This window comes from Syngnathoides biaculeatus, chromosome 19 (assembly GCF_019802595.1).
Source record: "Syngnathoides biaculeatus isolate LvHL_M chromosome 19, ASM1980259v1, whole genome shotgun sequence".
NCBI classification, from domain to species: domain Eukaryota; kingdom Metazoa; phylum Chordata; class Actinopteri; order Syngnathiformes; family Syngnathidae; genus Syngnathoides; species Syngnathoides biaculeatus.
In genome coordinates, this window is record NC_084658.1 from 2930155 (window position 1) to 2945770 (window position 15616).

At 39.9% G+C, this 15616-nt stretch overlaps 1 protein-coding gene across 1 annotated transcript in view; it reads right to left on the minus strand.

Annotated features, from left to right (window-relative positions):
- Positions 1-15616, minus strand: part of ofcc1 (orofacial cleft 1 candidate 1) — a 131751-nt gene that overhangs the window by 107849 nt on the left and 8286 nt on the right. The window contains exons 4-6 of the mRNA XM_061805561.1: positions 12389-12537; positions 12057-12171; positions 10698-10986 (exon numbers count right to left, since the gene is read on the minus strand). Coding sequence (XP_061661545.1) covers positions 10698-10986; positions 12057-12171; positions 12389-12537 — 553 coding nt within the window. The remainder of the gene's footprint in view (positions 1-10697; positions 10987-12056; positions 12172-12388; positions 12538-15616) is intronic.

Here is a 15616-nt window from a genome sequence, read left to right on the forward strand (position 1 = left end):
CATTGTCAACGTCTTCACATAACAGTATACAGAAAAACAGATTCTAACTACAATTGCAACTATATACACAAATGTCTTCTACTGATGTCTGTTTCAGAACCCCTACTCTAGCTCCTTGAGACTACCCAGTGCCTCCTCTATTTGTTGCTGCAGAGGTGCCAAAGTAGCTCTCTTGTCCTTTGCTCTGCCTCTGAGTGCATTGGCCTCGGTGATAAACCTCAGATTCCTCTTTTCTTCTGCCTCACACAGCCTGTCAGCCTTCTCAATAAGCATAGATATGTTAGTCTCTATTCTGGCTTTTTTGGCTTTGAGGCAGTAGAGATGAAAAGTGGGCAGCGATGCCAAATGTAGTCAGGTATGAACTCTTCCTTTCTCCACAGTGGTAGTTTTTAGCAATGTCACTGTCTGGGAACATGACTGCAAACACTTTCGAATTATTTTCACAAGATTTGTAACTGTAATGGCTGCAGATCACTTTTAAAGTCCACACGATCTCTGCCTTTAACGAGTCCGTCTTCGTGTATTGAACTACGCTCATAAAGCCTGACTTCTGGCTGGACAACTGTAGGTGCGCATTAGGGATCGCAACCGATTACAAATAACCGGTTATAACCGGTTTTAGTTTTTTTTTTTAAAACCAAAACCGTAATTGGACTTTCGAAATCGGTTAAAATTTCCAATCATTTCTTCCGGTTCCGGTACTCCACATTGCGGTATTTTTTCAACATCATTTCCACTTTTTTCTAGTTTCGCTGTTCGAGTAAAGTTGGACTTAACTGAAGAACATTCAGTTAAATCAAAGAAACATCAAACATGGCATTGAGGAAACGCTCATATGTATGTAAGTATGGGAGTAAACTTGTTTTATTGGCAGACATCAAAACACTACTCGCATAACGGGGGGAACTCTGTGAACTCGTCACTCCGGAAGAGCAACAACAAAACAGTCCATGCGGAACCCCGCACTGCAACTCCAGGTCCCGCGGGTGAATTATGTAAACACCACAATGGTACCGGTTTTAAAACCGGTTAATCGTTTTTTTGCTACAGCTGTTGGGTTAAAACCGGTTATGAAAGTAAGCGTTTTATTTGAGATCCCTAGTGCGCATGCACTGCTAGTACCACTGCCTGAAGTTGATGCTTCACTATCTTGATATTTTAGAAACAGATTCATACCAACGAAAGATGAGAGAGTCTTCGCCAAATCAGCATGTCTCCTATTTTTCCGGTGCGACTCCAGCGCTTTGACGCCCATCTTTTCAAGCTGGTAACTCTGCTTGCACAGATGGCAGTGAAACGTGCCAATCTTTTGGATCTCAACAAACTCAGCTCCCAAACTCCTTACTTTCAACCCAAGCTTCTTGAAAAATGCACTTCACCGTGATACAAGTTGGATCGATGAAAGAACTACGCTACGTCGTAGCAAAGACGAAGTGAAAGGCCTACTCACGGAAACAAAATATGGAATATCGACAAGATGGCGACTAGTTGTCAACACAGTGACTTCCGTTGACAATTTCCGTCTGTTTTGGACGGCAGACGGATCACTATTTTTTTTTTTAAATAAAAGATTTGGCGGTAGAGGTACTCCCTTTGATTTTTTTTTAATTTAAGGCCTTTTTCAGGGGCTTGACCGGTTTTCACGGATTTTAAGGACTTTTAGGAGCCCCTAAATGCACCTTCGAAAATTTAGGGGTTTTTAGGGACTTTTAGGGCCGCGTGCGAACCCTGTTGTAGTTACAATTTCCTTCAGAGGGCCGTTATAATTGTGAAACCATAAAAATCTTTGCTCGCCTCAATGTATTTACACACGAAACGTATACACCAGTTTTGGAATCAGGAGTCAAGGGAATTTTTTTTTTCCAACCATTGTTCATGTTTGGTAAAACAAAAATGCTTATAATATCTGAATGTTATCATTTATAATATGACAATTTGAAATTCTGGCACAGATTTTCACAAGAATCATGGAAGTTGACACATGATATGCCTTCACGGGCCACATAATATCATTTGGCCAGTCGGAACTGGCCCCCAGGACTTGACTTTAACACCTGTGTCTAACCACATGAGCTGCCTCAACTATTCATTTAAAAAAAAAACAAAAAAAAATCGTTGAAAATTATCAGCTTGCTCCTTTTAAGTTAATGCTCATATTTATATTAACGTTTAAATGTATTTGATTTATTGCAATTTCAATGTACACCAGGGTGCCCAAATGAAATGATTCATTGAAGAAAGCATTTTCTCTAATTGAATGTGATTTGCCCATGCATTGTGGGCTTGCACGGAAGGAGCTACATTACCATTTCTAAGAAATGTTAATAGACTTTGCATTTTGGTTACATTACAGTTTGTATTTTCAAATGTGCATATCTTCTCGACGGGACATACTATTCAACCCTCCTCAAATATAATGTAAGAAAGGGTAGACCAGTCAGACGGTGGCTGATTGGGGATGGGAGGAGCTGCTGCTTAAGGGTACATATTTCTCTCTGAAAAACTACAAGGACACCATAAAATGATGTTCAATCAGCTCTGCCTGTGTGAAGCTTGTATAAGTATGTGCATGTTTATAAGCACTTAAACTCACTGCCATGGATATCTAAAGTAAACTACCATATTTTCCAGACAACAGCGTGCACTGGTTAATAGGCCACGCCCACGCTCTGTAGCGTTTAACAAAAATAAAAATCAATACACTCTCTGCGCCAATATATATCTCTGGACAGGCCACAGGACACGCTTGTCCTGATCCCAGTAATCGTCAGAACAGAATCCCTCAACCAACTAAACTAAATGCTCAATGATTATATAAATAATGTTAACATTATATAAATATTGTTGATAACACATTATAGTTTAAATAAATAAACTATTTAACACTGTTTAACTTGAACATTTTTTTGCAGTAAATATTTGTGCATAAAACGTTTGTGCATAGTACAGTTTATCTTCTACATTACACATCCTTGGCCAAGACTTCAAAAGAAGCATCAGACTCATCTCCAATCTGAAAAATATAATTTTTTTTCTTTCCACTTTGGTGCATCACTATCGAACTCACCATTGATGACTTGGTCCAGTTCCGATGCCTCTTGCTCCCACAGGATGTCATACTCTGTGCCATCCATGGCGTTTGTGAGGAAACATTTTTTGAATCCCAAGTTTTGGTTCCGCAGCGCAGCCTCTCGCTTCAATTGGCTATCAAAACAACATTAACTAAAACTATGTAGAATCAAGTGTAATGGGCACTTAAAAAAAAAAGCGAGCATTTCAATTGTGTGCTTACCCCCCCCCACCCCTGTTTTTTTAAAATGTGCCTATTATGCTCTTACTATGTAGTTTATGTTCTCATTGTTATAATAGCCACCTGAAGCCATTGAGCTATTGTTGTTTCGGACTGCTGTGGTACTTCCGGGTTAGTGGCGTAATCGCCCGGAGTGATGACATATTTCTGTTAAAAGCCACTTCACAACTAGCCGTTGTAGTTGACATTTTTTGTCTTAGTTTAAGTTAAACCAAACTCACGGGCAGTTGTTTTTTATCTTTAGTGCAGTAGCAACAAATATGCTACGCTAACGATCGTAAAATTCAAAGCTCCCCGAGGAGGTCAAAGTTCAGGTTGGTGGCACGCATTACCGTAATATATATAAATGTGCAACATAAAACATCGAGTCTCATATCGAAATGCTTGTGTATACCTTTTTTTAAACACTCTATGTGCCTGTATACAACTATACAATGTGACTCTATTTTTTATTTTTCATCCACACCTAAATATAATGCGCTCTATTAACTTTTTGAAAATAATTTGGGAAAAATGTATGGATTATTTTTGAGAAATTACGGTTTTTAAATTAAAAAATATATTTACAGGGAGTCCTCGCGTTACAAACGAGTTCCGTTCCTATGCTGGTAATATAACTCGAATTTTGTTGTAAGTCAGATTTCACCATTCAAGTCAGAATTTACATCAAAATACTTTGTACAGAAAAACAAATACTGTATTTACCGTTAATGCTGAAAGGTCGATGAACAAGAAAAAGGGGAGGCTGCGCTTAGCTATTACAAATACTGTATTTACCGTTAATACTGAGAGGTCGATGGACAAGAAAAGGGGAGGCTGTGCTTAGCTATTGTGAAGGAACCTGGCCCTCAATGCATAACGTAAGTGTCCTCTCCATCTCGACAAGTATCAAAGAATGTTGTTTTGTGATCATTGTAGCCCACATAGTAATTAACCCTTCACATGCGCTAAAATACGGGCTTTGTCTTTAATATTTGTCACCACAGTCAACCGACTGAAGCCTAGCTCTTTACCGATGTTCATCGGTGTTTCTCCTTTTGACATTCTTTTTATGATCTTGAGCTTTGTTTCCATGGTAATGGGTTTTCTTTTGGCTGCAGAACCATTGCAAAAACACATAGCTTTCTTCTATGGGTCTTACTGTCAAGACAGTTTTAACCTGCATTGAGTTCATGAGTTTCGTACAGTATTCTGCTCTCAAGGCACCAAAAACTAGCACCGTTTTCTTCTACAGCCAATTGAGTTTCTTATTCTTCTACAGCCAATTGAGGGAGATTCTTCTTCTATGCCCGCTGAAAGTAACATCTCCTTCTTCTCCACATTTGAAGCCTCTGAGCATGCCCAAACCCGAGTACATTGTAATAAACGGCCATGTTTGAACCTTTTAATTCGAATAAGGTTTTGTTGTGATTTTAAACTCATTAGCTGCTAGCGAAAAACAACAACAACATTTCAATTGCATCGGAAAGCAGGCCGCAGGGTAAGGGCACCGGAAAAAAGTAGCGGCTTGTTGTCCAAAAAGTATGGTAAGCTAAGTTAGCAAGCGCTAATGTTTTAGCTAACACTTATAATGTTTGTTCCATCATTCAAAAATGATTTACATGAAATAAAAATGTTGAGGTTAAACTTTCAGGATACCAAAAAATATATTTTCGTTTTGTTTTGATTTTCATTAGCTTTTTCTTTTTAAAGCAAACCTAAAATATTAGCTGTGATGGATTACCAGTGCTTCAATTGTTTTGTGTTAACCAGTGTTTTATTTGTTTTTCACTGTAAAAACAGGTAAGTCCTCTCTGTGTGTGGCAAAATAAAAGTTTCTGAAAAAAATGCAGTTTTCCGGGTATCCAATTAGTAGTGCTAGTGTGGTAGTTTTTTTTTCCATGTTATTACACCACAAGTGTCCTCAATATACAAAGTGCATAATGAGTGAATCGTTTCGGTTTTTGTACAACCAAGGACATCTATATACACACACATTATAATGCATACACACAGTCATTCTGTGAAGTCTCAATGGCTAACATACATGACTCAAGCAAGCGAAGGCAGCATAGACAGCTGAGGGCTACGTCCATGAACTCAGAGCACTGGAGCAGCCACAATTCCAGCCTCTCCAGGCACTCAAGGCCAGAAACAATCCCCTATGCTACCAGCATGTGTGAAGATCAGTGCATACATCTACACATTTACACACATAGACACATATGGATGATCATTATTACACATAGAGCTTCAGCATTTGCTGGAGTGGAAATACAAATGAGTGTACCTTCCTGCAAATCTAACTCCCAAACAGGCCAAGGAGACAGAAAAGGCCTGAGGTTCAAAGACTGTCGAAATGTCATCAGTGTGTAAGCAATGACCGCTGAATTGGTCGGTTGCTCCTTACCTGGGTCCCTAATTGCTTGATGACTGGTCCAAGGTTCCAGAGGGAGTGTTGGATCAGGTACTCACCCTTGATCCTGTCTCAGGTTGTTATTGTGATTCCATGTGGATTATGACTAACTCTGAAACTTTTAATAAAAAAATACTAGAAAAAAATTGTCCATAACCGTATCCTTTTTAGACTCAGCCAAAATTCACCTTTGAAAGTCACATTTCTCATAGAAATGTGACTAACTTGGCTGCTTTTGCACTTTGTGACATACATTAAAAACTACAATTTAAATGTCTTACTATAAGGCCACAATGATGGAAAAGAAAAGAAACAATAGAATAGCACTGATGCAAACGAAGAGAAAGGCTGAACAAATAAATGTGTTTTTTTTTTGTGGATAGTTCCTGAATTATGGACATGTAAGACAATGGCATTTCTAAGTCCATTTTCTGAGCCACCTATCCTCACAAGTGTCACGGGAGTTTCCGGAGCCTATCCCAGCTATCATCTGGGCAGGAGGCAGGATACACACAGAACTGTTTGCCAGCCAATCGCAAGGTACATGGAGACAGACAACAGTCGTACTCACAATCACAATCATACCTGGGAGCAATTTAGACCCTCCAATTGATGCATGTTTTTGGGATGTGAAAGGACTCCCAGTGCTTGGCGAAAACCCACATAGGCACAGGTAGAACATGCAAACTCCACACACAGACGGGGCTGTGATTTGAACCCCGGTCCTCAGAACTGTGATGCCAGCGGTCTCCAGCTGTGCCACCATGCCTCCCATTTCTAAATCTGAAAATAAAATTAATTTGCACGACACAGCTTTTGGGAAGAATGACCAGAAAGACAGGACCATTTTTAATCTGAAGAATAGTAGTTAGATGGTTCTTCCTCACACTAAAGTTCTGTTCATATCGCAATTCTAGCCTTCCATGTTCACCCTGTTTTTGAGCTCGAGTTTTCTCTGGTTACTCCAGCTTCATCCCACCTCCCAAAAATATGTATTAATTGGACACTCTAAATTGCCCCAAGGTGTGGTTGTGAGTGCGACTTGTCTTTCTCCATGTGCCCTGCGATTGGCTGGCAACCAGTTCAGGGTGTACCCTGCCTCCTCCCTGATGAGAGCTAGGATGGGATTCAACACTTCCGTGACCCTTATGAGGATAAGCAGCTCAGAAAATAGATGGATGGCTGGCAACCAGTTCAGGGTGGACCCTGCCTCCTGTACGATGACACCTGGGATAGGCTCCAGCACTCCCGCGACCTTCGCGAGGATAAGTGTCTCAGAAAATGGATGGATGGGTATGTTTGTGTTTCTCTATCCTGCAGTTGAGTGACGACCCATTCATGGTGTAACCCTCCCGCCAATACTCAGTTGGGTTTGCCTTCAACTCACCCGTGACCCTTATGAGGAGAGGTTTGGGAAAGTTCATTTTCTCTGCAAAGTAGTTCAGTTCATAGTTCAGAATCCCAAATTTTGAATTAAATTCACCCATGCAAAAATGAACTAAATTATAGCACTTTTTTTCTCTCAATATGTTGCTGATGTGCTAGTCCCCTTAATAAAATATTAGCATTTAATTTTCTCATTGTTGCCATCGGTGCACACTTGTATCCAGATGCAGCTTTCACCCTACAATTTTTGAAAATGAGCAAAAATGGGTTGCTTGAATATCTATCCATCCATTTTCTTTGCCGCTTATCCTCACAACGGTCACAGGGAGTGCTGGAGCCTATTGCAGCTGTCAACGGGCAGTAGGCAGGGTAAACCCTGAACTGGTTACAGCCAATTGCAGGGCACATCGAGACAAACAGCTGCACTCAAAATCACACCTAGGACTGATAATGTTGCATTCCCCACAGCTCTGTCTGCCTATATAACAAAATATTTAATCCATTCTTCTATCCATCCATCTTCTACCGCTTATATGGGGTTGGATCATAAGTGCAGTAGCTTTTAGCAGGGATGTCCAGACTTCCCTTTCCGTAGTCAATTCATCCAGCCACCATTCAGGGATATCACAAAGCATTCCCAGGCCAGCCAAGAGACAGTCCCTCCACCGTGTCCTGGGTCACCCCCAGGTTGTCTTTCCGGTGAGACAGAATACCTCACCATGAAGGGTGCTGGTGAAAATGCTGGAAACATTGTCGGTTTCCCCCTACCTATTCCTGTGGACTTGCACGCTGCCAGAACTAAGACAAGAGTGTTCATAAAATGTCTTCCAGATCCTAATAAAACGAGTATACATTCCAACATCTCCTTCCCTCTTGGTATAAATGTCTTAAACAGTTAATTTAAAATTCCATTTCTAAATGCTGCCAGTTTTTTGTCTTGGGTTTGTTGTCACGTTTTTGTCAGGCCAATTGTACATTACTTGTGCAGTCATTGTGGTAGTCGCCCCGTGCTGCACTATTTGCATATCTTTTGTTGACCAATACTGACCACTCATGTGGCTGAGTAGCATCAACTACTAGTCACTTTAAAATACAGAGATTTCTAGAATTCTCTGCGCTCTTTGCATGATGGTCATTGTGCCACACTGTTATTCTATTACGTAGTCATTTCAAACATCTTAAATGCTAGAGAACATCACAATAGTAAAAAAAAAAATGTCCAGGGATTACCAGATTACTTGCAATCTTTAATTGCTCGGTGACTGTTTTTTTTTTTTTTTAATGTCTTAAAACTATTCTCTGTCAGTCATCAGAGAGAAAAATTCCTTGTGCATTTTAACATACTTGGCAAATACAATAATGAACTACATTATTGAGATTGTTGTTATATTAAATTGATTGTGAGGATATGTTGCCTAAATACTATGATGCCTGGAAACAGTCCAGAAATGACTGGAAATGAAGAAGCTGCAAAATTGCGTCAGAATCATCTGCATGCTCATGGTGATCCACTAATGGCAATCACGAAACAAGACGCTAATCTAATTAGTCATTTAGGTTCAAACAAACCCGATGTAACTGGATCATTCATTTAATGGGAAAGGTCACTTAACCCAAAGGGCCTCCGGCTCATCTTCAAGTTAAAAAGCCAAACACTCTCCATCATGCTTGGATGAGTCAACTGAGACATTTAATCCCAAAAAGATATCATTATACAATAACAGTTAATCATTTTCAGATATTTGAGGGATTCAAACATGTCAGTTATTCTCTTACATTGGGATGTTACATCTTATTCCAAAAGAGACACCTTACAATTTTTTTTTGTTCTTTAAGATTAATTCAGTTTCAGCCACAGGAAACCAAATTCACAGCTGTACTGCCATGCTCGGCTTTGTCTCTGTTATATTGCATGAGAAGAGATTGCCCGGGACTTGAGTAGATTCTGACATGAATGGGTAATAAGAAAAATCTCCCATCACTAAAAGCATTTTATAAACAAAAAAAGCATAAAATGGGAAGAAAATGTCTCAATCCCTTGGACTTCACAAAAAATTGCAGACTGGGTGCAAATCATTTGATCCTCTTTTCCTTGTCTGGTTAGATTTGTATTTTCAAGATCGGTTAAAGCTGTCCAACCAATGACTTTCTTCAATGTTGATGTAATCTCTCCATATAAACACCTGAATTTGTTCAATACGTAATGCAACGTGAAAGTATTTGCATGCATAAGAGGAGAAAGTGTCACTTTGGCTTAGCCAGCAGAGTGAATGAAAGACCTCGCTGGACACCTTTTGATCCGTTATTTCACTTACGGATCAGGTTCACTTCTCAAGCAACCTTTTCACCTACCAACAGGAATGTGTGGATGTGCTGACATGCACATCTGTGTGAGTGCTAGTAAAGCCATGTGGTTTGTAGAGACGTGGTAGTACCTTTAGCTCGGTGTTGGCAGAATATAAATCTCTCATCGTGAGTGCCTCCCTCCTTCATGCGCTCTCTTGCACTCCCTATAAAGCCACTCAGTTTGTTGGGGACCTATCCCTTGTGAGTGTTAGGATCTCTGTGGGGGGGTCACAGGTCAGTTGGCGGAGGAAGCGACAAGCTGTGAAATGTAAAAGACCAATTTCTTCCACATGTTTCAGTGCTGGGAGAACACTGCTGAGCTGTCAGCCGTCATCACGTTTAAAATGGGCCAGGGTGCTACCCAGCAGACCTGTCACAACTCATTTGTAATTAAAAAGCCTGTGTGATGTTTAAAGCAGAACATGCCAGAAACTTTTGAGGACTGTTAAATAAAGATGAGCCATGCTTTCACAAAAAGACAGGGAAAAAAAGGGCAGGATGTATTAATAACAACGAGGCTAGCCAGTCTTCGTTGAAGATCAATACCAAATGAGTCTCTGTTTGAGGGTCTTGGATAGCTGGGAATGTGTGTGAGTGCCAAGAATAGTATGCTTTTAAAAATTGGATCCTCGTTGCTCAACTAATAAGCTACATGAATTGTTCAACAAATCCATCAGGAAAACACCGATTAAAAACTGTTGGGAATAAATTTAAAAAGGGATCAATGCTGACTAACAGACCACATTGAGCCATCTTAAGCCACTACCTTCATTTCAGTGCTGCTCTTAGGTCTTCTTCGCATGAAAAAAGGTCTGATAAAATTTCTCTTAAATGAAGTGCTACTTGTATATCCAAAATTAACAATGCTCGTAGTTGTAAAAAGCCCCCTTTAAAGATAGCATTTCTCTGCCATTTTTAGCCTGCCATTTTTTTTATATATTTTAGAGGTGGAGTGCAGTGCAGGAGTTCATTGTGTATTAAGTCAGGGTCTATCACCCATAATAGTTGCTGTTCAAATATTTGGTTATATTTTTGACACTTCTGTGCATCTGTTATTTTTTTGGCAGCATGTCTGAGAAAACATTGTTTATCTGCCAAGCCCACTGTTGCTACCCATCCCTGCCCTCCAGCATTCGTACACCAGTGGATAGAGCACTGAGTGAAACCTGCCATTCTTCCAATGCCACTTTTAGTGACATTAGGGTGACATTTTCTTCCCACTGTGGCATAGTTGGGGGGAAGTGAACATTAAACCCCTACCTGGAAGAGATGATGAGGAGCAAGCAGAATCATCTGACAGGTGGAGGGGAGAGCCCTGGGGAGATTGCACCAGCGGGGGCTCTCCTGCACTATTGTTATGGCCGGCATAGCACTGGTTCAGCTGGGGATAGATTGGCTGTAGCTCAACTTTGGACCTGGAAGGAGCCTGGGGTTCCAGTTGTCTGTGCTGGACAGGGCGGTGGAGCATGACAGGGCCGTTTAAAGATCGCATCTGTTGGGTGACAAAGCACTCTGATGCCCCAGGTGCTTCTGGTGGGAGTCTCCTTATCTGAAACACAATAAACATGGAGACATATTGGTTGGCTTTTGATCTACGCATCTGACTGTGGGGTGGGGCAGCCTGTACATGGATTTAATGTGAAAAATACATAAAATAATAATAATGGTAATAATAATTTAGTAAAAAATTGCATGCATTAATTCATTTTCCATACCGCTTATCCTCATTTGCTTATCTCAGCTATCTTTGGGTGCTAGGTGGGTTGCAGCGTGATCTGATCACCAGCCAATCTCAGTCCCATACAAACAAAACGACCATTCACACTCACTTTGACACCTACGGACAATTTAGAGTCGCTAATTAACCTAGCATGCATGATTTTGGGATGTAGGAGGTAACCGGAGTAACGGGGAAAATCGGACACAGGAAGAGGGAAAACATGCAAACGCCACACAAGTGAGGCCAGAATCGTGAGGCAGATTGTGCTAACCAGCTATCCACCGGGGTGATAAAAACAATTTGATAAATTAATTTAATAATCTAAATCTCCCCCCAACCCACTCTGGGGATTGGGTTTCGAGTGAAAACCTCTACCACAAGGTGTTCTCGGACCAGATTTGAATGGATTTCTTAAGGGGCAACATCTCGGGGTTTCACACGGCACCATTAAAGCCAACTTTCGCACTGGCTGTACCATCTCATCGTTATCTGCAACTGTGCGTGAGAGCAGTGTGTGCGTGTAATTACAATACAGGTATGAGGGATCAAACTGAAGTATTCATATTTGTCACAGCGTGAAAGGGTGACACTTTAATTCAATAAAGGCCATGGACCACATTCTTTTGCTTTGTGTAAAAAATACAATGACTGCTTAAGCCTTTGTACGAAGTTAAGTATATGATTACTTGCACAAATGCCTTTATAAAACCACAAGACTCGATGGGTTCAATAAGCATCAAATAATGTAAATAAGAACTAAAATATACAAATATGCATATTTATTCATATTTACAAGTATGCATATTTATATATTTGCATACATCCTTTTAAATGCAATATACACTTTTTGGTTTTCTTTGTGAAAAAGCCAAATATATTCTCGTCACACAAATGCTCACCTGAAAGTACATATTGCACAGCCAGTGATCTAGATCAGTGGAGATGAGTGCTTCTATTTTTTGAAACTGGTCCACTTGCATGTTGGGCTCTCCTCTCAGCAGTGGGGTTTTGTACCTGGTTCAGTAAAAAGTTAGGAGAGTCTTAAGGAACCAATAGCTATTTGTCTTGGATATTTGATTTGACTACATTTGGCTGGCAACCAGTTCAGAGTGTACCCCGACTCTTGCACGAAGGTGGATGGATGGATGCATGGATGACAGGAGCTAAATGCTGTATACCAACATAGGTCCAAATGTTACATGAAAGTCCAGTTTGATTTCCACTAACATACCTGCCTTGGACCAGGTCGAGGCTCGGTCCGCAAATAGGAAATGCTCCCCAAGCCAGAGCAGATTTCATGTAGCTACTCTGTCCTGGTGAAGCAGTCAGTTGGAACATTAGGACCATGGAAGGGGTAATCTCACAGGCTGGAGGTAAGATCTGTAGACACAAAACTGGGCAAATAAACTCCTAATTTTATGCAGATGAATGCACATGCCTGCAGGTGCATCCAGAAACATAAGCACACGTCCACACACTAGATTTGCTCATACAGTACTAATGAAGAAAACATGCACAGACTTGCTCTAACCCACAAAGCCAATGACAGACAGAAGGTAACGACAAGAAAAGCAGCCCTGAGGGGTTCACTTACTCTACATCCTAGAGTTGAGTCCTCCTTTAACTTATTTCATCTTAGTTATTTTTTATTTATTTTGCTGGCCTCCTTTACTGTCATTCCTACTCGCCCAACTCTCTCCAAAATGGAGATATTGGCACGATAAAGAAAGTCATTGTCAAAGGCAAAGTGGAGGAAATGTGACAATTGCCGGTGATAGTTACTAGATTTGTAATGTACAGATGCAGTCATCAATCAGCCAGGTGATATTAAGGCAATCTTGCATGAGGCAGATAGTGTTAGTGATTTTCACACTCCACGCCAAATGCATGCATTGTTATTTATCCACAGAAATGGGCTTACATAAAAAATGAACTGACAAAGAGGTGTGTGTTACTTCATCCATCATCAGGTAAAAATATTTAATCTCTCTATTAGTTGAAATGGAAAGCATAGAGGAGTTGTTTTAACACATAAATCACATTTACTCTATCACTTTCTTTCCTTCCTTGCTTTCAGAGTACACCTGATAAACTGACAGGTATTACTCTCTGATTTACGACACAAATTTATGACTTAATATTAAACTGGTTATTTTATATCATTCATATATTCCAAGAAATATTACCTACATAAATACCAATTTGTGTGACATGGACCAGTCTAAACGAGATGTGATAAGGGAAGAAGAATATACACCAGGAGTAATCAGACCTTTATTTAAAGCAAGCCTCCAGTGTCACATGTGTTGCCGACTGTGTTATTGCTTTACGTGATAATATTAACACGAGTTTGCTGTTTTTCCATTTGTGAGTCTGTTAAAAATGTCGAAAAAGAACTGAATTGTTTAACCGTGGATCATATTATTTCAATTTTCATTTTTTTCCAATGGATGTCACTCTCCCTCTACGTGCCCTGTGATTGAGTGGCGACCAATCCAGGTTGTAGTCTGTTTTGCTCAAAGTCAGCTGAATAAGCTTCAGCTATTGCCGACACTGACCATTGTAAGTGGTATAGAAAATTGATTACTTCCGACAAGGGAAAATAACATATAAACCTGGGTGCTGCATTTTGTTTGACAGTTTCCAATGAACTAGACAAAACATCCAAAGTGACGTGTTTTATATGATGGGTATAAATGCATTTTATTGTATTGAAGCAGTTGGCAATTAGTTTTATACAATCTGTAAAAGTCATTAAATCTGCGAACACACTGTATAACAGGTAATTTACAGCATTTGTGAGACTGTGCTATGCTCGGTAGTAGATTCAAACACGGCTTTAGCCAGTGGGAAATTAGAATACGCTATTGTGAACACATCATAAAAGTCAATATATGTGATTATCATGCATGTGTGTTCAATACTTCCTTAGTGACCATAAAAGCAGATTGTTGAAGGGGGAAAAGACAGAATATTGGGGGATCCCGAATCTCAAATGTGCTTAAGCTTAAAACGTTTGTGTTGCTTCCCATATACTGTTAAGACAACATTAAAAAGAGAGCAGGCCTGACTCTTTTGCTCCCACTCACCAGCTGAAGTGACTTTGTTTCTGCAAAATTGCAAACCCAGACGTGCAAAGCGAAGAGTGCATGAAAAAGAGACGGAGGGAGAGGGAGGAAAGAAAAATAAGCTCCTGGCTTCCTCCTACTATCACTAATTCCTCATTTCCTTTCAGAAGGTTCTGCGAGCACTCGGAAAGATCGCATGCCATGGTGTGGGCCAGACAGGAAAATGAAAACATCCAAGAAAGCCCTGATAGTCACACAAATCTGATCAGTGGTTTCACTGCCATCAATGAGGACAACACAGCAGGTTTTCAATAGCTTTGAAGAGATAAGGAGCGGGTGAGTGTCAAGAGCTATTTACTATGCTTTACTTAAACCTTTTTTTTTAATTTCTGAATCTGATCCCAGATGACTTTGTGCCAGCTTTTACCCTCTTCTTTATGTTTGATAGGAGTAGGAGACAATCTAATCTGGACTGAATACACCCACAAGTATACTGACAGTGTCCACATCTGATGAATGCTCCAGTTAGCTGAGGCCTTTAGAGTGGTTATCATAATAGTGAGGAGAAAACCTTCAACTTCTCTTTCAGGGTCTGTATGTACAACACTGAATAAACCTAAACAAAGAGCTGTAATTCAGCTGTCATTATTGACAATCAAAATTAATTCCTTAAGATCTAGCAACTGCAGTAGTGAAGATGTTTTTTTTTTTTAATCATATAAAGCTTTATCCAAATTAAGAAGTTATAAATAGTTGGTATGGAGTTTATCCAATATCTTTATTTACATTCTCAAAAGGACATATTTAAAGCGTTCAGAATTTTACTCATACTTCCATAATGTTACATTTTAAGACATGAATACATTCTGCAAAGTCTGAAAGACTTCTGAATCTTAACCAACTGAGTGAACTCACACAGTTCAAGCTGTCCTGTGACTGGATTTTGCAAATTTTATAGTGTCTCTTTGTATTTACATCCAACAGTTACTGTACAGGATCGCCATGATTCAAATATGTGTACATCGTCTGAAGTCAAGTTTTGGCAAGGTACATAGTAATCTGTCACACCTTGCCACTTTTTTTGTTGCCGGTGTTTTGCATTCTTTTCTACATTCCTTTTACCTAATTCCCATCAACCCACAATCAAATCTAGCACCATTATATTCCCAATAAACACAGTCGATTGACACTTCCCTTTTTTTCAATGCATTTCTACTTTATTTTCTTTCTAATAGAATTTGACTTCCATATTTGAATGAATAACAGATATCAGTTTTGATTTACATGCATGGGTCTAATGTCATGTTGAAAATTTGTTGTTTTATTCATGCGAAGCTCCCCGGAGAAAAACCTGGAGGCTGTAAGCGGCATATTATTATGTACACCGTCTT